At 46.8% G+C, this 21761-nt stretch overlaps 1 protein-coding gene across 2 annotated transcripts in view; it reads left to right on the forward strand.

Annotated features, from left to right (window-relative positions):
* LOC147024109 (uncharacterized) overlaps positions 1 to 21761 on the forward strand; it is a 282987-nt gene that overhangs the window by 223654 nt on the left and 37572 nt on the right. The window contains exons 36-37 of one of the 2 annotated variants that reach the window (XM_085883692.1): positions 21112 to 21233; positions 21509 to 21649. In XM_085883692.1, coding sequence (XP_085739818.1) covers positions 21112 to 21233; positions 21509 to 21649 — 263 coding nt within the window. The remainder of the gene's footprint in view (positions 1 to 21111; positions 21234 to 21508; positions 21650 to 21761) is intronic. The other variant, XR_015058872.1, reaches the window with a different exon arrangement.

Raw genomic sequence — 21761 nt, forward strand, 5'->3', positions numbered from 1 at the left:
ACGGCATCAGCCCACGTGTCCTCAAAGCCTGCTCTTCTGCTCTTGCTCACTCTCTCTCTGTTCTATTCACCCTCTCATTTGCCCAAGATCATCTGCCATCTGCTTGGAAATCTGCTAACATCACTGCCCTGCATAAAAAAGGTGCAAAAACAGATCCCTGTAACTACAGACCAATCAGCCTTCTCCCAATCATCAGCAAGGTTATGGAATCCATCATCGCTTCAGACATGAAATCCTTGCTCTTCTCCAATGGCTTGATTTCCAATCATCAATTTGGTTTCAGACAAGGTCACTCTACCCTGGATAGGCTGCTTCTGCTCTCCCAACAATGGCTGAAGGTCCTCAATGCCAGACAGGAAATCCGAGCCGTATCCCTGGACATATCACGTGCTTTTGACACAGTCTGGCACCCTGCACTACTCACCAAACTCTCTTCCCATGGTATTCAAGGCCATCTCCACTCATGGCTCGCAGACTTCCTCTCCTGTCGCAGTCAACGTGTGGCCCTAAATGGAGTTCTTTCATCCCCTCTTCCTGTGCAGGCTGGAGTTCCTCAAGGTAATGTTCTGGGCCCTGTTCTTTTTCTGGTTTTCATCAATGATCTCTCGGACTCTCTGGAAAATCCTCTATTTCTCTTTGCCGATGACTCCACATCTGCCGTACCATCTGTCATCCCTCAGACCAGCAAGCAGCAGCTTCTTTGCTCACTGCAGATCTGGATAAAATCACAAACTGGTCCAACACGTTGAACATGTCTTTCAATCCAGACAAATCTCACACTCTCACTATGTCTCTTCGAAAGGACCGTTTAGAACCCCCCCCCCCCATCCACTTTCTCAACAATCCTCTGGAAGAAGTCTTTTCTTTCAAGCTTCTGGGTCTCACTATCTGCCATGACCTTTCCTGGGAAAGTCACATTTCCAACCTCACCTCAAAAGCCAGTCGCCGACTGGGAATCCTCCGTCGTGCAAAGTCCTTCCTCGGCCCTCTTGAGCTCCTGACCACTTACAAAGCTTTTGTCCGTAGCCTGATGGAGTACTGCTCTCCCCTCTGGGCTGGTGCTCCTGCCTCCCACCTTTCTCGGCTTCACGCTGTCGAAACCAGGGCATTTAAGATCATCGGCATCTCCCACAATGAAGCTGAGTCTTTGGGCCTCTCACTCAATCACCGCAGGTTGTTCGGTGGTCTTTCTGTCTTCTACCGACTCCTCTCCAGCCATGCCCCCCCCTGCTCTCTCTGCGATTTGTCCCCACCACATTTCCACAGGGCGCTCAAGGTCCGCCAACAACCCCCTTCTGGTACAACTACCAAAATCACGAATCACTGCTCATCTTCACTCTTTCATTCCTCTTTTTTCCCGCCTTTGGAATAAACTTCCTCACTCTATTCTTTCCCATTCTTCCCTCCAGGCTTTCAAAATAGCTGTTCACCACCACCTCTTATCTTCCCCCATCCAAATCCTTGATCTTTTCTACCCCCAATAATCCACCCAAGCCCACTTCCTTCAATTCCCCTGCTTTCCTTCCTGAAAGTCCCTGTAATGTCCATCTTCTCTTCGCCATGTTCCCCGTCCCATCCCCATTCCTCTCCCTTCCACAGTTCACCTAATGTGTCTGTTCCCCACTGTTTTGTCCCTTCCACTCCCACCCCTCTTGTCTCATGCCTCCTTGCTGTGAGTTGTGTGTTAGCTCTCATACGAGCCTCGACCAAGGTATACAAAAAAAAACAAAACCTGTGAATGCGTGGAAGGCTGGCAATGCCTGGGCTCTCTCCTCACCTCGGGCCTTCCAGATTGGCTCGATTTTGACAATGCTCGATGCCATTGAGATTGATGTGTGTCTTGGCAGAAGATAATAGTTTGCTATGGCAAGAACCAGAACATCCGTATCAGGTGAGAATATCGTCAGCTCAATATCTCCCATGTGTTGCTGTGATGCAGCTATTGCTTGCTGGTCATCAACGTATCGGCCTCCTCATGGTTATTCGCCTCAAATTGGAGACCACTGTTGCTCGACGTCCGCCCAGATGCCGAAACGACTACCACCTTTGTTGAATCGCGGTTGTATTCTAGAGTTTTCTCTGCCAAGTACACCGTCAGATCAGCCTTGGTTTGATCATGGGACAGAAATAGACTCATCGTGATGTGTTTGATACTGGTATCATCCTTGACCTGATATTGGACTGGTGCCTTTCCTTGACGTCGTTTGTCTCTGGTTGTGCTCTTGAGGGAATCTTGCTTGTATGTATCAAAAACAAGAATTGCATGGTTGAAGCCTCTGGTCAAACTCATCACTCTATCATTGAAACATTCACTGAGGTCCTTCACTGTCACGACCATTGCTGGTTTCTTGGTCATTTTCTGGACAACTACCATTCCATCCATGACTGCGACCTTCGTGCTTGTACTGCCATCAATTATAGCATCAGCGGGTGCTGGTTCCACGTGTGTGGCATCGAGCTCATCTTCTGGTAAAGATGGTTCCTTGTTGGCAAACTTCTCCAAGTTGTGGATTAGCTTCGACTTGTCGGTGCATGACAGTAAGCTACCGTTTGGTGCAAACAGGGCCCTCGGTGTCACAGTGAATTCAAAGTTGCCAATTGCATCCTTCTGGTCGACGTCCCTGCTGGATCTGGAGAGTACCATCAGTCTACCATACAAATCCTTGGTTTCTTTTAGATCTACTGTCTTGTCCCTGATCTTGATTGCAAGTGTTGTATTGCCAGACAAGTACATTCTGTTCTTCTCCTTCTTCACTGGTGCCCACAGGCTGACATCACCATTGATCCGTTTAGCAACAAAATCTTCATAAAGATTCTGTTCCGTTTCATCAATGTTCAGTATCTGTGGTACAAATTCTTCTGGCACATAAGTGTAGGTGACCACATTGAAGAGCTGGTTACCCTCAACTTCAAATGGATTTTCATGACTAAATATGGCAGCCTTGATTCGGTCAATTGCATTGTGTTCACGCTTGACGACACTTGGAGACAGACCATGGTGCTCAGTGATCTCACTTTCCTTCAGACCAAACTGTCCCTTAAACTCGCAAGACAGGCGTGACAGTTCAGGTGCAGCCAAGAAGAATCGCTGTCTGGCATTTGCATTATTTGATATGCCAATCAGACCAGAGTGAACCTTCAGCAACCTGTTCAGATGTTCAACAGCGTGGTCTGCTCCGATCGATACAAATGGGATAGTATTCTCGGTGACCGAAATATTGCCTGCTTCGAGCTCCCTCCAGGTCTCTGGATGGCTGGTCTTAAGCGCATACATGTCAGATATGTACCTTGGCCAGAGCCGCTTGTACTAGATTCTGTCCATGGCAAAAAATATCTTGCTGAGTTCTTCACCGGCTTGAAGATGAAAGTTTAAGTCGGCATTCCGAGATGCTGCAACAAAATGCAGAATTGCCTCTACTCTGTGGAGATAGTTCATCATGGCCTTGAACATGGCATTCTTTGAGCGGCTGGCCTCCCATTCCTGAAGTTTCTCAAACAAGTTCTCATTGATGATGACTTGGAGCAGACGGTTGCAGACAGACATAGCAATGAGCGTCACGACGTGGCATCACCTCTGTTCCCTACAAGATCACACTTACAATACATCAAACTACAAAAACTTAAAATCAAACGTTCTACTGCTGAAGGTGCCGAAACCTTCTGATATTGAACAACAGACACACCAATGTTTCATTGCACAGATGGCCGTTTCCATGGCAACCAACTGTTCCAATACTTGAAAGTCATAATACTTATGTGTAAGTTAGTCATGGTCACTATATTTAACAATTATTTCGGCCATCCGATGGAAAATATAATATTTAAAAATGTATATTAAAAAATGGCAATTCCACTCCAAAAATGCTGTTTCCAGAGCAACTGACAGTCAAAATGCAACATTTTATTATCTTAGAAATCCATTGTTAACCATTTAACAGTAATCCATCATCAGTTGGTTATTTTGTATTGTTTCAGATTTTTTTAAATTGGAATTCAAAAAAAGCGTTTTTCACCCCAAAACGACCTTTCCAAAAGTTGAAAAAAACGTGAAACATCATTTTTTTATTTAAATCGATTTTAAACTTCTCAAAAATCTATAGGTTTGCTACTCTCCAAAAAATTCCAACGAAATTACACAAGGAACCTGACTAATTGTTTGTCTAAGTGTCCCCTGAGCTTGTCAATCAACTCCTCTACAAGTGCAAGACAAAAAGCTTTGGGAGTGTCTGTCCTTGCGATATATATTTATATCCCAGCAAATACAACCCGTCGCTTCTCTGACGGGAATATTTGGTAGGAAGACTTGAGGGGGAAATAGGAAGATGGGTTATTGACTTGCATTTGATAGTGGGACTTGTGGAGAAGGGAAGGGGGGTTGCTGCAGGTTTGAACGAAATGGGGTATGTTGAAACAGCGCATTAATAAGGCACACAGAGACCACGCATAGATGTCCATGGGTGGGGTGGAGAGGGGAGGGGGCTTGGGAGGAGGTAAGCCTGAGGGGAGGGGGAGAGAAAGCAATGTAATGGGAAGCAAAGGCAGCATGAGTGGAAGATAGCACAGCATAAGGGGAAAAGAAGGGAAGGCAGCATGAGGGGAGGGGAGGAGAAGGCAGCATGAGGGGAGGGGAGGGGAAGGCGGCATGAGGCAATGTGAATGTTTTCTTTTTGACTGCCAGGTTCCATATATAACTGGGCAGAAGCATTTAAAACACACTATCCACCTGGCAAAGGTTTGCCTGCTTGCATGCATGCTCGTACATACAGTGACCTTTGCACCCCTCTGGTCAGCTCGTTCCAAATCTGATGAGTACATGCTACGCTTTGGTGAAGCCGTTTTTAATTCAAAATTAAACCATCAGTCCGTAACAGCCCCCTTAACAGAGAGATGAGGGTGGGAGAGACAGGCGAAGGGTTGGAGAGAGATGGATAGTGGTGGAAGAAAGAGAGAGAGGAGTGGAAGGGGGGAGAGGGGTGGGAGAGAGGGGTGGGAAAGAGAGGGAGAGAGGTGGGAGAGGGGAGGGAAGGAGTGTTGGGGAGAGTGAGGGGAGGGGAGTGAGGTGAGGGGGAGAGTGTGGGGAGAGGGAGTGAGGTGAGGGAAGAGAGAGGTGGGGAAGAGTGAAGAGGGGAAGAGTGAGGAAGGGTAGGGGGAGAGGCGAAGGGGATATTCCGGCAAATGTGACACCCACTTTAAGTTGAGGGTATGGGTAGAGAAAGCAACTGCCCTTCCATGAGAAACAAAAGAGCGTCATCTCCTCTTATGCTGCCCATACCTCCATCTGTGAGATAGCATACACAATGATGAATCACCCTGCCTGTGAAACACTGAGATGACAGTTTATCGCTGGGTCAGGATTGCAACCTAGGCTTGACAGCTTCGAGTGAGCGTGCATACCTCTCGGCTCTCCTGCCATTGATGTGGTGATCCATTTCTTTGTAATAACTGAAAACATTTTTACTCATTGTAATCATCGAACTTATCTTGGCTTCCTAACTGCGGAGATATCCCCATGGAGAACCACTCCTCAGTATCGCCATGGAAGGTTCTCATGATCTCAGGTTGAGGAGCGCTCCAAGCAAGCACTCCAATGAAATGGTTGAAGAAACATTTAAAAACAAAACATTTCGTTTTTACGCTCTCCAGAGGAGAGGGTATTGCATTTGGGTCCATGTGTTTGTCTCTGTTTGTCTGTCTGTGTGGTTGTTTGGCCACACAGAACTTTCGTGTTTTTCTCTGCAACGGCTTATCAGGTTGAGATGAAATTTTCATGATTGGTGTGACTTCTCATGTAGAATGTTTGAATGATAATTATGACATCATTGGTCACGTGTTGTGGCAGCCATATTAGAAAAACGGAAAAACTTTGGACCTCTGTATCTTTGAAACCGCACCAAGGAAAAAATATAAAGTTGGCACATAGCAAGCAAGACTCATGGGAAATAAGTGTGATTCTTCTGTGATGTCATAGGTGCCCTCGTTATTACGTCATAATTGCATGTGTAGAATGCCACATCCGAACAGTATGAAATTTTTTGAGGGTCATCGAGAGATAAAATGCTCCACAGGAAAAAAAAATTAATGACGTCATTGGTCACGTGATTCAGTAGCCATATTGTTTTTTGTTTTTTTTAAATCTTAAAATATCTTCTCGAAAGTGGCCGAATAAATCGATGCAAAACTTTACATGTATGACCGCCTGTCCATGAGGAACAAAAGGTTCACACACACGATATCATATGTCACATGGTTTGGCAGCCATATTGGATTTACCCGAAAGCCGATAAAAATACAACCCTCAAAAGAAGGCCTGGCGAGGGTCTGGAATCTCTGATTGCTCTTTTTTCTTGTTTCATATGCATCTATCTCTGTCAAAGTGATGGGTCGTATATGAAAGAAGGTCAGTTCAGGTATGGGAGCATGCGCCGGAGAAGTGTGTCGCTGCATCCACTTTCCGCCGGAACTCCAGGAACCTCCATCTGGCCATCCCCCAGGCAGATGCCTAGCCCATCCCCATCTACTTGAGATCCTGATCAACCTGCTGCAACCACGAGGCACGTGGTCGGTCCATGGCCTCCTCCACTCATGAGACTCCCTCGCTGAGAGAATCTGGTGAGCAGGATCAGCGTCAGGAAAACAAGCCACATGTCCATACAGCCGCAGCTGACACTCACGGAATATGGAGGTAACAAATCTCATTTGAATCTCTCTCAACAACCGCTCATTGGATACAAAGTCCAAGCATCGATAGTCAAGGATTCTCTGAAGAGATCTGGTACCAAAGGAATCAAGCCTCCATCTCAGATCTCTGGTCAGAGTCCAAGTCTCACATCCTTAGAGCAAGACTGGAAGCAACAAGGATGTGAAGACTCAGACTTGTGTCCTCCTGCACAGGAATCGGCAGTGCCACACCCCATGATCAAGTGAATCCAAGACTCGCCAGGCCCGACCCAGACGTCTATTGACCACTGGCTCACAGCCAGCAGAGACACCAATGTCACTGCCAAGATACGTGAATCTCTTTGTGACCTCAACATCCACACCACAAACAGCTGTAGACAAGATAGCAGCATCCAAGATATCATTGAAAGCCCGGATCTTAGTTTTGACCCAGGAAACCCGTAATCCCAGCAGCACTGGCTCCTCATTCAGTGCCACGAGGGCCCCCAAAAGGATATCTAGAGTCTCCGCAAAGATGACAGCATCATCTGCGAAATCAAGGTCAGAGTTCTTGACATACCCAAACAATGCACCGCAACGTGATCTCTCTGACATCCTCCCTATAATCCAGTCCATACAAATGCTGAAAAGTGTGGGGGCCAGGACACATCCTTGACGAACGCCAGTAACAACTGGAAATAAATCAGAGTTGGCATCACCACATCTCGCAGCATTGTCCGTTCCACAATATAGTTCAGACATCAGATTGGTCAGTTTAGTTGGCAACCCACGAAGACCAACAATCCTTCAAAGGGCATCCCGATTCACTAAATCAAACGCGATCAACATAGGCTGCAAGCAGCCCCTGCTCAAACTCGTCTACGTTCGGTGAGGACCCAAAGAGCAAGGATACGGTCAATTGTTGATCTTTTTGGTGTAAATCCTGTCTGCTCTGGACGCTGGTGCTCAAGCAGATGGTGGTGAACCCTATCGACAATTATCCGAGCAAATACCTTGTCCGGCACCGAGAGCAGTGTCACCCCTCGGTAGTTGCTACAGTCCTGGTGATTACCCTTCCCTTTCCAGAGAGGGACAACAAGGCCCCTATTGCAGTCAGTTGGGATGATGCCTGTGGTCAAGGCAGAGCACAGAACTGCATGCAACAACATGAGCTTTGCCCTATTTCAACCGCTTCACCGCAGCCTGTGTTTCCACAAATGAAGGTGGATCACAGTTGATTGGAGGGTCATAAATAGGGATAGCAACTCCCCTGACATCCAACTCAACAGCAGATGGATCAGGCTGGTACAGCCGCTCAAATAACTGGCTTAGCGGCCCTTCACTTCGGACTCCACTGTCAAGAACCCACCACCCTCCGCTCTAACTGCAGTACACAGAGGGACAGGCTTGCAGGAACGCAATGCGTGAATTCCCCTGTAAGCAGCATGAGAATAACTTGACCTCAGGTGATGCTCTACCCCCTCATAGATTTCTCACACGTGGGCCTCCTCGTCCACCCTCAGCACATGCAGTTTTATGCCTCAGCTCTCTGAACAGCTCAGCTCTGCCATTCAGTCTGGCCCTGTGACTCTGTTCAATGGTATTCAGTGTCCCTTGAGAGACAAAATTCTTCTTTGCCCCATGGTGAGTTCCAAGACATCTACCGGCAAGATCAAGGATGGTGGTCTTGAAGGCACTCCACGACTCTTGAAAAACCCCAAAGCACCCAGCCCCCCCCCCAAATCTCCACTCAGCCTGTTTGCGAACTCCTCAGCTACCCTCTCACCCTTGAGCTTGCCAACATCCAGCCTCGGCTGGTATGTTACCATTCTCCCGGATTTAAGCTGCAACTTCGGAGTTGCTATAACAAGCCTATGGTTGGTATTGAGGAACTGAGCACTCCGGTAGACCCTGCAGTTCTGTATCATCCTCCAGCGACCGTCAACGAGGACATGGTCAATCTCCTTTGCCACACCGCCAGCATTGGAATACCAAGTTCAGCGATGAGCTTGTGGGCAATGGAACCATGAACCGGCCACCCTAAGTCTATGACTTTTTGCAAAGTCAAGGAACTTAGTGCTATTCTGGTTCATAGTTCCAGACCAGACCCATGTGGACCAACACATGTCTCATAACCATCCCTATTAGTTCCAGTCAATGCACTAAAATCCCCCAAGACAAGAAGATTATCTTGCATGGGGCACTGATCAACCATAGACTCGAGCATGGCATAGAATGTGTCTTTCATGGTGAGATCACTCGCCTCAATCAGAGCATATACAGAGACCAGGGAAATGACACCCAAGGAGTGACGAATACTTAATCTCATAATATGCTCATTGACCGGTGTTACCTCAAATAGCATTGGAATCAGCTTATTGGACAAATCTTCAGCAACTCCTTGGGCATGGTAACCATCAGAGTGACCAGACCAATAGTAGGTGTAACCACCATCCATGATCTTGCCGTAATCCGGTCTCCGAACCTCAGAGAGTGCTGCAATACCGATGTCCAAACGCTTGAGCTCAGATGATAACAGAGACAGGTGATCATCCTCTCTTATGGATGGGACATTCCAGGCCCCCACCCCAAACGGACCACCTCAGGTTAACCCAAGGGGACTGCCGTCTGGTGGACGACACCTCAGCACCACCCCGACACACACTACCACAATCTGACCTGTGAAGGTTACCCCGTGGTTTTCCTCCTATCATCAAAGAGTGGGGATCTCAAAGGCTTTGCCCCAATTCCGTCATTCAGTGAGCTACCCTGTGGAGGGCAGCTGCACAAGAGGTACGCCCATGGAGTGGGTTTTCAGATTATTTTTGTGGTTCGTTTTGTGGAATGAAGGTGTTTTTCAGCGGCCGGAGTGCAAATCCTGCCACAAACCTCCTTAAAAAGGTAACCCAACTTCAGGGGAATGTCCGCAAACACAGTTAGGCACTAGATTTAGATGGCAGTGGCTTACAAGGAGCTCCTCCGCCCTATGAAAGAAGATCGTAGAAAATGGGGAAACGTAGAAACGAAATTGCACATTTTCAGTGAGCAAGCCACCCCCGAGGGACTGCACTGCAATGCGTGGCCAAACAATGTCAGAGAAGATATGAAATCACTCCTTGTTACATGCACAAGATCATTTATATGCATGTGCAGAGAGACAGTCTGAGACAATCGCCAGGCAATGGCTGCTTGGTCTATTCAGAAGCCTTTTATGAAACTCAGCATGGTGCGGTTTTCAACCAAAACTGCCGACACAGCAGAAGTTTGAATCAATCAAGTGTGAATCTCCCCTCATTGGGAAAGAATGTCATGCTTCAATCCCCCCAGGCCAAAGGTCAAGTAAGCCAAGGATAAAAACAAGCAACATCTCTGAATCATGATTAACAGACTGCTAATATGGTTATAAAACCCAGGTTTATAAAGGCGACAGTTCTCCACATCCACACAGAGTACATTTATTTAGTTTTTATATCCACAACATGTAGTAGAACTTTGTTCAAGTGGATCGATCTATTCAGTGACAGTGTGAATGGTTTGTCATGTAACGCCATGGCTTGAAAACGAACAACCAAACAGCTTGTTTTGCACTCGCTAAGTGGCTTAAGGACTCAAGCAAGCACTCCAACAAAATGATGAATAAAGAATGGCTGGCTTGACAAGCGATTGGCGATCAGTCATATAAACACCATGTACCCGGAGATGCCCTGAATGTTAAGCAATGTCCGAATTGGACAAATGAACACTTTTTTTTGCAGTTGGAACTGCTGATAAGTTCAATTCCAGAGTGTAGATTTAGAAATTTGGCCGAGATTAAGAGATTCTAGAGGTTATTACATGCGTGGAAATGAAATAAAGCCACAAACACTGGTGTCTCTCAGCATTTGTAAGCATTGCAATGTATCCAGCGATTTATAGGTATGATGAGGCATTCGATGATATGAATAAGGAAAGTGAAAAAAACCCTTTATCGTTAAGAAACTATTGCGGCCTGTTCCAAAGTGAAGGCATTGTTGAGCAGGCTAAAAAACATATTTTATTACTCGGTAACCAGGTTATGTATGAACATGTAGTCAAAACCAATTTGTAAAGGAACTTTCACAGTTATTTCTATAATCTTGCAAATGCTCAATATGTGCCCCTCGTGTCACATGGCCATGTCAATCCTGTTGTCTAATTCCAAGCGCCTTTCTTTCAACTTTCAAGCGCCAAAATCGCGAAGAAAATTGAAAAATGTAAGGGTAACTCTACAATTTGGTGCATACTACATGTTCTTAGATAACCCAGTCACTGAGCAAAAAATCCCTGAAAGTGTTCAATTCATTTTGAATCACCCTGTACTGTCGGACCCCGCTATTCGTGGCAGATACGTCCCCAAAAAATGCTAGGAATAGCAAATCCACGAATAGCGGGGCATTGTTTCAATGGAAAAAGGGGGATAGGTTCCTGGTGTTTCCTGATTCATGAAAAATGCCATGAATGACGAATCGGCGAATGGCAAAGCCGTGAATGTCACGCATTGTTTCAGTGGAAAAATGGGGATAGGTTCCCTGGGTAAACTTTTAAAACTTTAAATATTTTCAACTGCAAACGCACATGATTACAAGTTTATTTAAAAAATCTTACAAAAAAAAAAAAAACACCAGGTGGTGTGATTTTAATGTTTATTGAAGGAATGTAATTACATTTTATTGAAAGTAATTAACAAACCATACCGTAAAAGTAAAGAGAAACAACAACAATGAGGATCCTGATTATTCACTCACTGAAGGGGATGCAAGATAGGCAGGTGAGGGTGTTGGTGCTCCTCAGGTGGATTGACCAGGGTGAAAGAACCCCATGATTGACAGCAGCCTGGCAGATTGCCACAGGTTTCGATATAGCTCCATGAATGGGAGCATCACGTCATGCAACCCCCTCATGAACTTGAGGTCACGCTCCATGATCAGGTCAGCATCTAACAGCCTCTTGGTAACTGACCACATGTCCTACAGGATCTCTCAGGAACTTGACCGTACGTTTGGATCTTGACACCTCTTCCTCCTCATCACTGCCCATGTACTCCTCCTTGGACACCTTCGTAATGGCTTCCAACTAATCCTCGGTAAGCTGTTCACATGTGAAGCGATAAGAGCATCCAACTCCTCAGGCTTCATGTCGTCAAAGCATTCTGGACATGGGTGACCACTATGTTGCTCGGCATGGCGCTCGCCGCAACACTTTCTTTGATCGCTTTCTCGATCTTCCGTATGTTGCGAACGGTGGATTTGGTTACTCCATAGTGTCTGCCCACAAAAGCCACACTCTATCCTCTTGACAGCCGATCTAGCAGATCCACTTTGTGGCTCAGGTTCATTACTTCATTCTGCCTCTTGGAAGTCGACACATCTCTGGCATTGGTCTTGCACTTAGGAGCCATGTTTGATCAATGAGTGGAACAAGAGGCAAAACACCGGTCAAGGCAGTGGGATGAGAAGAATGATTGAGACCCAGGACATGCTGCATACATGTTGCAGGAATTGTGGGTAGCTGCACGAAGGGTGATTGTTTGTGGGGGATGTTGGCGGATGGAACGTTTTTCCAGGTGTACTCAGCTGAGGCTTGGGGGTAGATGTGGTGAAGCATTTTGATTATGTAAGCATCATGCTAACATTTCATTCAGCAGGTGTAAAATGTGGTGAAACATTTGAATTGTGTAACTCGTGGGAGGGAAACATCTTCAGCAACTCATAACAGATGTGGTGAAGTGTCAATAGCGGAATGGTGGAACAAGCCGTGCAGCTCGGTTACAACGTGCCTGGTGGAAACTATGTTTGAGAACTGTTATGTGCCCAGCTCGTGGAAGACCTGTCTTTGTGTACTCGCACAATACAGTATGTACATGCAGCTTGGTTATAGCGCGGCTCACGGAAAGTGTTTTTCCGTACTAGTACACCACAGTATGTACATACAGCTTGTTTGTAACGTGGCTCATGAAAGATATGTTTTAGGAGTTCGGTGTGCAGCTCATGGCATTTTTTTTTCTTCCATGAAAAAACTGTGAATACATGAAGTACAGGACCGCGAATGCCAAAGTAGGTCACATTTTGTAAACCATAAATACGTGGGGCTCAGCGATCCACACACACACACACACACACACACACACACACACACACACACACACACACACACACACACACACACACACACACACACACACACACACACACACACACACACACACACACACACACACTAATGGAAACAAAGTGAAAATTGGGCATAAAATGTAAATAACACATGATAGAATCACATGTGAGTAAAAATGAAATCACCCATGGTGCTGTTTTGTGTTCAGCAGCATCATAATAATCATTATCATCCTCATCTCTACAAGCAAGCCAGCCATCTCTGTCTGTTTGTCTTGTATGGACTCGTAAACCACTGGACGGAATGAGGTGAAACTTTGTGGTTGTACTCGGGGTGTACCCGTGAATAATTTTGGTGATTGAAACATCCATAGCCCAGTTTGTTTCTGCTTAAATGGTGACACAAATTCTGCATGTAAATGTGGATTGTATCGTGCCATTCCTGGTGGGAGTGGTTATTACAAGTCAGGTCAGGTCAGGTATGGGAGCATGTGCCAGAACAGCACGTCGCTGCGTCCACTTTCCGCCGGTACTCCAGGGGCCTCCGTCTGGCCATCCCCCAGGCAGATGCCAGGCCCATCCCCATCTCCTTGAGATGATGGTTAACCTGTTGCAACCATGAGGCACGTGGTCGACCCACTGTCCTCCTCCACTCATGAGACTCCCTCGCTGAGAGAATCTGGTTAGCAGGATCAGAGTCAGGAAAACGAGTCACATGTCCATACAGCCGCAACTGATGCTCACGGACTATGCAGGTAACAAATCTCATCCGAGTCTCTCTCAGCAACCGCTCGTTGGACACAAAATCCGACCAGCGATAGCCAAGGATTCTCCGAAGAGACCTGGTACCAAAGGAATTAAGTCTCCGTCTCAGATCCTTGATCAGAGTCCAAGTCTCGCACCCATAGAGCAAGACTGGAAGTACCAAGGACCTGAAGACTCGGACTTTCGTCCTCCCGCACAGGTACCGGCAGCGCCACACCCCATGATCCAGTGAATCCATGACTCCCCAGGCCCGACCCAGACGTCTATTGACCTCTGACTCACAGCCAGCAGAGACATGAATATCACTGCCAAGGTAAGTGAATCTCTCCACGACCTCAACATCCTCACCACAAACAGACACAGACAGGACAGCAGCATCCAAGATGTCACCGAAAGCCTGGATCTTAGTTTTGACCCAAGAAACCCGTAATCCCAACGGCTCCGACTCCTCATTCAGCACCTCGAGGGCCCCCAAGGTCAGGTATGGGAGCATGTGCCAGAACAGCGCGTCGCTGCGTCCACTTTCCGCCGGTACTCCAGGGGCCTCCGTCTGGCCATCCCCCAGGCAGATGCCAGGCCCATCCCCATCTCCTTGAGATGATGGTCAACCTGCTGCAACCATGAGGCACGTGGTCGGCCCACTGGCCTCCTCCACTCATGAGACTCCCTCGCTGAGAGAATCTGGTGAGCAGGATCAGCGTCAGGAAAACGAGCCACATGTCCATACAGCCGCAGCTGACGCTCACGGACTATGCAGGTAACAAATCTCATCCGAGTCTCTCTCAGCAACTGCTCGTTGGACACAAAATCCGACCAGCGATAGCCAAGGATTCTCCGAAGAGACCTGGTACCAAAGGAATTAAGTCTCCGTCTCAGATCCTTGGTCAAAGTCCAAGTCTCGCACCCATAGAGCAAGACTGGAAGTACCAAGGACCTGAAGACTCGGACTTTCGTCCTCCCGCACAGGTACCGGCAGCGCCACACCCCATGATCCAGTGAATCCATGACTCCCCAGGCCCGACCCAGACGTCTATTGACCTCCGGCTCACAACCTGCGGAGACATGAATATCACTGCCAAGGTAAGTGAATCTATCCACGACCTCAACATCCTCACCACAAACAGACACAGACAGGACAGCAGCATCCAAGATGTCACCGAAAGCCTGGATCTTTGTTTTGACCCAAGAAATCCGTAATCCCAACGGCTCCGACTCCTCATTCAGCACCTCGAGGGCCCCCAAGAGGATGTCTAAAGTCTCCGCAAAGATGACTGCATCATCTGCAAAATCAAGGTCCGAGATCTTGACATTGCCAAACGATGCACCGCAACCCAGTCTCTCCGACATCCTCCCAAAAATCCAGTCCATACAAGTGCTGAAAAGTGTGGGGGCAAGTACACATCCCTGACGAACTCCAGTAACAACTGGAAATAAGTCAGAGGCGGTACCACCACACTTCACAGCACTCTCAGTACCAGAGTAGAGTTCAGACATCAGATCGATCAGTTTCGGTGGCACCCCACGAAGACCAAGAATCCTCCAGAGGACATCCCGATTCACTGAATCGAACGCTTTACAGAGATCAACATAGGCTGCAAGCAGCCCCTGCCGAAACTCTCGTCTGCGTTCAGTGAGGACACGAAGAGCAAGGATACGGTCAATCGTTGACCTCTTTGGTGTAAAGCCTGACTGCTCTGGACGCTGGTGCTCAAGCAGATGGTGGCGAACCCTATCAAGAATTATCCGAGCAAAGACCTTGCCCGGCACTGAGAGCAGCGTCACCCCTCGGTAGTTGTTGCAGTCTTGGCGATCACCCTTCCTTTCCAGAGAGGGACAACAAGGCCCCTCTTCCAGTCAGTTGGGATGATGCCTGTGTTCCAGGCAGAGCACAAAACTGCATGCAACGACGCGAGTGCAGCATTTCCACCAGCCTTGAGAAGTTCAGCATGGATGCCACAGATCCCTGCAGCTTTGCCCCGTTTCAACTGGTTCACCGCAGCCCGTGTTTCCCCACAAGCGATGGTGGACCACAGTTGATTCGAGGGTCAGCAACAGGGATTGTAACACCCTTGACGTCCAACTCGACAGCTGGGGGATCAGCCTGGTACAACCGCCCAAAGTAACCGGCCCAGCGGGCCTTCACTTCAGACTCCTCTGTCAAGAGCCTACCACTCTCTGCTCGAACTGCAGTGCTCCGAGGGATGGGCTTGGATGAACGTAATGCGCGAATTCCCCTGTAAGCGGGACGAGAATCACCTGTCCACAGGTGATGCTCTACCCCCTCACAGATTCCTCGCACATAGGCCTCCTTGTCCACCCTCAGTGCACGTACAGTTTTACGCCTCAGCTCCCTGAACAGCTCAGCTCTGCCATTCAGCCTGGCCCTGCGACTCTGGTCAATGGTATCCAGTGTCCCTTGAGAGACAAAATTCTTCTTTGCCCTGCGGTGAACTCCAAGGCATCCACCGGCAACATCAAGGACGGTGGTCTTGAAGGTGCTCCACAACTCTTCAGTACCCCCCACAGCACCCAGACCCCCAACTGTCCACTCGGCCTGTTCGCAACCTCCTCCGCTACTCTCTCATCCCTGCGCTTGGCAAATATCCAGCGTAGGCTGGGATGGTAGCATCCTCCAGGATTTAAGGTGCAGCTTTAGAGTTGCTACAACAAGCCTGTGGTCAGTATTGAGGAACTGAGCACTCCGGTAGACCCTGCAGTTCTGGATCATCCTCCAACGACCGTCAATGAGGACATGGTCAATCTCCTTTGCCACACCGCCAGCGTTGGAATACCAAGTCCAGCGATGAGCTTGCGGGCGCTGAAACCATGAACCAGCCACACCTAAGTCCATGACTTCTTGCAAAGTCAAGGAACTTAGTGCTATTCTGGTTCATAGTTCCTGACCCATGGGGACCAACACACACCTCATAACCATCCCTATCAGTTCCAGTCGATGCATTGAAATCCCCAAGACTAGAAGTGTATCTCGTCTGGGGCACTGATCAACCACAGACTCGAGTGTGGCGTAGAATGCATCCTTCACGGTAAGATCACTCGCCTCAGTCGGAGCATAAATAGAGACCAGGGAAATGACACCTAAGGAGTGACGAATCCTTAATCTCATAATACGCTCGTTGACCGGTGTTACCTCAATTATCATTGGGGTCAGCTTATTAGACACAGCTACAGCAACTCCTTTGGTATGGTAACCATCAGAGCGACCAGACCAATAGTAGGTGTAACCACCCACCATTATCTCGCCGCAATCCGGTCTCCGAACCTCAGAGAGAGCTGCAATCCCGATGTCCAAACGCTTGAGCTCAGATGATAACAGAGACAGGTGATCATCCTCTCTTAGGGATAGGACATTCCAGGCACCCACCCGAAGGGACCGCCTCAGGTTAACCTTAAGGAGACCGCCGTCTGGTGGACGACACCTCAGCACCACTCCGACACACTCTCCCGCAATCTGACCCAGGGATGTTACTCCTGCGTGGTTTCCCTCCTATCAAAGATTGGGGGTCCCGAAGGCTTTGCCCCAATCCCATCATCCGGTGAGCTGCCCTGCGAAGGGAAGCTGCACAGGAGGTACTCCCACGGAGTGGGTTTTCAGATTTTTTTGCGTTTTTGCGTTTTGCGGAATGAAGGGTTTTACGGTGGCCGGAGTGCAAATCCTGCCACCAACCTCCTAATTAGAAGTAACCCAACTGCAGGAGGACGTCCGCAGACACAGTTGGGCACTAGATATGGATGGCCGTTGGCTCACAAGGAGCTCCTCCGCCCTTTGATCCCAAGAGGATCCCAAGATCCCTTTGATCCCAAGATCCCAAGATCCCTTTGATCCCAAGATCCGCCCCCAAGAGGATGTCTAAAGTCTCCGCAAAGATGACTGCATCATCTGCAAAGTCAAGGTCCGAGATCTTGACATTCCCAAATGACGCACCGCAACTTGATCTCTCCGACATCCTCCATAGAATCCAGTCCATACAAGTGCTGAAAAGTGTGGGGGCAAGTACACATCCCTGACGAACTCCAGTAACAACTGGAAATAAGTCAGAGATGGTACCACCACACTTCACAGCACTCTCAGTACCAGAGTAGAGTTCAGACATCAGATCGATCAGTTTTGGTGGCACCCCACGAAGACCAAGAATCCTCCAGAGGACATCCCGATTCACTGAATCGAACGCTTTACAGAGATCAACATAGGCTGCAAGCAGCCCCTGCCGAAACTCTCGTCTGCGTTCGGTGAGGACACGAAGTGCAAGGATACGGTCAATCGTTGACCTCTTTGGTGTAAAGCCTGACTGCTCTGGACGCTGGTGCTCAAGCAGATGGTGGCGAACCCTATCGAGAATTATCCGAGCAAAGACCTTGCCCGGCACTGAGAGCAGCGTCACCCCTCGGTAGTTGTTGCAGTCTTGGCGATCACCCTTCCCTTTCCAGAGGGGGACAACAAGGCCCCTCTTCCAGTCAGCTGGGATGATGCCTGTGTTTCAGGCTGAGCACAAAACTGCATGCAACGACACGAGTGCAGCATTTCCACCAGCCTTGAGAAGTTCGGCATGGATGCCACAGATCCCTGGAGCTTTGCCCCGTTTCAACTGGTTCACCGCAGCCCATGTTTCCACAAGCGTAGGTGGACCACAGTTGATTCGACGGTCAGCAACAGGGATTGTAACACCCTTGACGTCCAACTCGACAGTTGGGGGATCAGCCTGGTACAACCGCTCAAAGTAACCGGCCCAGCGGGCCTTCACTTCAGACTCCTCTGTCAAGAGCCTACCACTCTCTGCTCGAACTGTAGTGCTCCGAGGGATGGGCTTGGATGAACGTAATGCGCGAATTCCCCTGTAAGCGGGACGAGAATCACCTGTCCACAGGTGATGCTCTACCCCCTCACAGATTCCTCGCACATAGGCATAATGTTACATACTGTTACATACATAGGCATAGGCATATTACAAGTCATAATGGAATAAAATACATCAATTCTCTGCATGAAAAGCATAGGCATTGGAAATTATCATGATCATTCAAGCTGTTTGTTTGCTGAATTTATAATACACTCCTGCACAATTGAATCGAATTAGCTTAAAACTGCAGCTTGTGCTCAGGTGGGAAGCGGTAAAAATGGTAGTGAGAGAAGGGATTTTAGTGGGAGTGCATGAAGGGGTTGAGCAAATCAATGATTGGGTTGAGTGGAAATTTGTAAAGGTGTCCAGAAGGCAGTGGGTAAAGGAGAATAAGTGGGAGTAGATGGAAGCTTTGAGAGAAATATGTAAAAGAGCAGAGGGGATCAATCATCCACTGACGTACATCCCACGATGTACATGGTAGAAGGGTTGCTGAGTATATACAGTGGCCTCAGAAAGCGACCACACCCGACTTCTGTCACATTTTGCTGTGTTTCAGCCTGAATAAAAAATGGGTTAAATAAAAAAATTGTCACTGATCTACACAAAATACGCCGTAATGACAAAGGTAAAACATATTTTTTTGAATATATTACAGATTAATTAAAAATGGAAAGCTGAAATGTCTTGCATGAATAGGGACTCAACCCCTTTGCTATGACACTCCAAAATGAGCTCAGGTGCATCCAATTTCCTTTGATCATCCTTGAGATGTCTCTACAACTTGATTGGAGTCCATATGTGGCCATTTTCAATTGATTGGACATGATTTCGAAAGAAGGACTCCTTTTAATATAAGGTCTCAAAGTTGACAGTGCTTGTCAGAGCAGAAACTCTCCCATGAAGTCCAAGGAACTGTCCATAGAACTCTGAGATAGAATTGTGAGGAGGCATAGATCTAGGAAAGTGTATAAAACAATATCTAGAGTGTTGACAGTTCCCAAGAGCACAGTGAGCTCCATCACTAAGAAATGGAAAGAATATGGAACTACCCAGACTCTTCCTGGAGCTGGCCTTCTAACCAAACTGAGCAACAGGGTCAAGGAGGTGAGCAAGAACCGAATGATCACTCTGACAGAACTACAGAGCTCATTGGCTGAGATAGGAGAACCTGCTGGAAGGACAACAATCTCTGCAGCACTTCATAATTCGAGGCTTTATGGGAGAGTGGCCAGACAGAAGCCACTCCTGAGAAAAAGGCACACGACAGCACGCTGGGAGTTTGCAAAAAGGCATGTAAATGACTCTTAGATCATGAGGCAAAAGATTCTGTGATGAGATGAAATTTGAACTCTTTGACCTGAATGTGAAGCACTGCAGCTGGTGTAGACTGAGCACAGCTCATCACCCATCTAACACCATCCCTACCGTGAAGCATGGTGGTGGCAGCATCATGTTATAGAGATGCTTTTCAGCGGGAACGACTGGGAGACTTGTAAGGATTGAGGGAACAATGAATGGAGCCAAATACAGACAAATCCTTTAGAAGAACCTGCTTCAGGGTGCAAAAGACTTCAGACTGTGGCAAAGATTTACATTCAAAAAGGACAATGACTCCAAGTATACAGCCAAAGTAACACTGGAATGGCTTCAGAACAACAATGTGAAAGTCCTTGAGCGGCACAGCCAAATCCCAGACATGAATCCTATTGAGAATCTGTGGAAAAACTTGAAGATTGCTGTTCACCGACACTGTCCATCAAACTTGACAGAGATTTAGCAAATCTGCAAGAAAGAATGGGATAAAATCCCCAAATTTCAGATATGCAAAGCTGATACAGACATATGCAAGGAGACTCAAAGCTATATTCGCTGCCAAAGGCACTTGTACAAAGTATTGACTCCGGGGGGTTGAATACTTATCGACGCAAGACATTTCAGCTTTTAATGTTTAATTAATTTTTACAAATTTCTAAAAACATGTTTTCACTTTGTCACGATGGAGTATTTTGCATAGATCGGCAACAAAAATTTAAATTTAATCCATTTTAAATTCAGACTGTAACACAAAATGTGACGAGAGTTGAGTGGTATGGATACTTTCTGAAGGCAATGTTGATTAAAGGGAGTAGGCTTGCAGGTGTTAGCTGCAATGGGCCTTCTGGTATAATACATTGTGATTGGGTCTCATTGCAAGCAATCAGAGAGTGCCAGACCAGCAGAAGGACAAGTGAATATGTTGTAAATAGTGTGGCTCCTGGGAAAGAAATATCACATGGCAAGGATATACAATAGATGTAACATTCAAAATACAATAAATGCTCGACTTTTGTTGGGATAATAATCTGAATTCGACAAATGTATGAACAAAGTAACAGAAATATAGCACTCAAGTCGAATGAAATGCATTGCGAACGGTGCATGCAACTGTATGAGAAATGTGAATACGTACATTAAATGGGTAATAATTATATCATATGAATGGGATGCCTATTTGAATAAGATGTCTGTTCAACATTTAATTGCATTGCCATGATTTCCTACCTGACGAAAAAACAATGGAAAGACAACTGGCCCTTGCATCATACTCGTATAAGACTCACAGTTTTATGAGTTAAACATCTGAAATATATTGAGTGATAAATGTAATCTTCAAGGAAATCATAATTTCATCATTTGACTATTTTGTTTTGTTTCATGTACAGTCTTTCTTCATCAGCCAATGTTTAAAACGTTTCCTAAATCCACCGGTTTGTATGCCTTTTTGAACCACTCAAGTAATCACCATCAAAGTGAAATCACCATTTCATTGAATGAGCAAGATCAGGTATGTGCACGGTGAAATGCTGGATGTTTACATTTTCATTTAGCCAAAGCTTTTGAAAATTGAATATTAAAATGCTGCCCAATAGAGGCATGTTCAACATTTTAATATTCCATTTTTTGCGTTAATCTTACACCTCATAATAACTGTCTGCTATGTTTTAGAAACTTGTTACGTGGGACATTCAAAAAGTTATATGAACAAAATACTGCCAAGAAATATTTTATTCGGCTGCAACACAAACCACCTCATAGTAATCTTTGTTAACCTGTTTGCAGATTGTGCTTCGTTTTTATGCAAGCAATAGATGGTTGAACCATATTGGGAAGCTATTCTTGCAGCAACCATTTACTCCGCTAATGAATACTTTAAATGTTGAAATATCGCTTCTTCACTCTGTCAAGAAGTTCTTCACGAAGGTATGTTGTTTTTTCCTCTCCCCACCAAGTTGCTTCAACATTGTTGATTCAACAAAATAGATCTTTCCTGTTTTCAACTTATCCTAACATTTAAGTAAAACACATTTTTTTT

Source organism: Eptatretus burgeri, chromosome 6, assembly GCF_056783735.1.
Source record: "Eptatretus burgeri isolate ZD-2024b chromosome 6, Ebu_testis_v1, whole genome shotgun sequence".
NCBI lineage: Eukaryota > Metazoa > Chordata > Myxini > Myxiniformes > Myxinidae > Eptatretus > Eptatretus burgeri.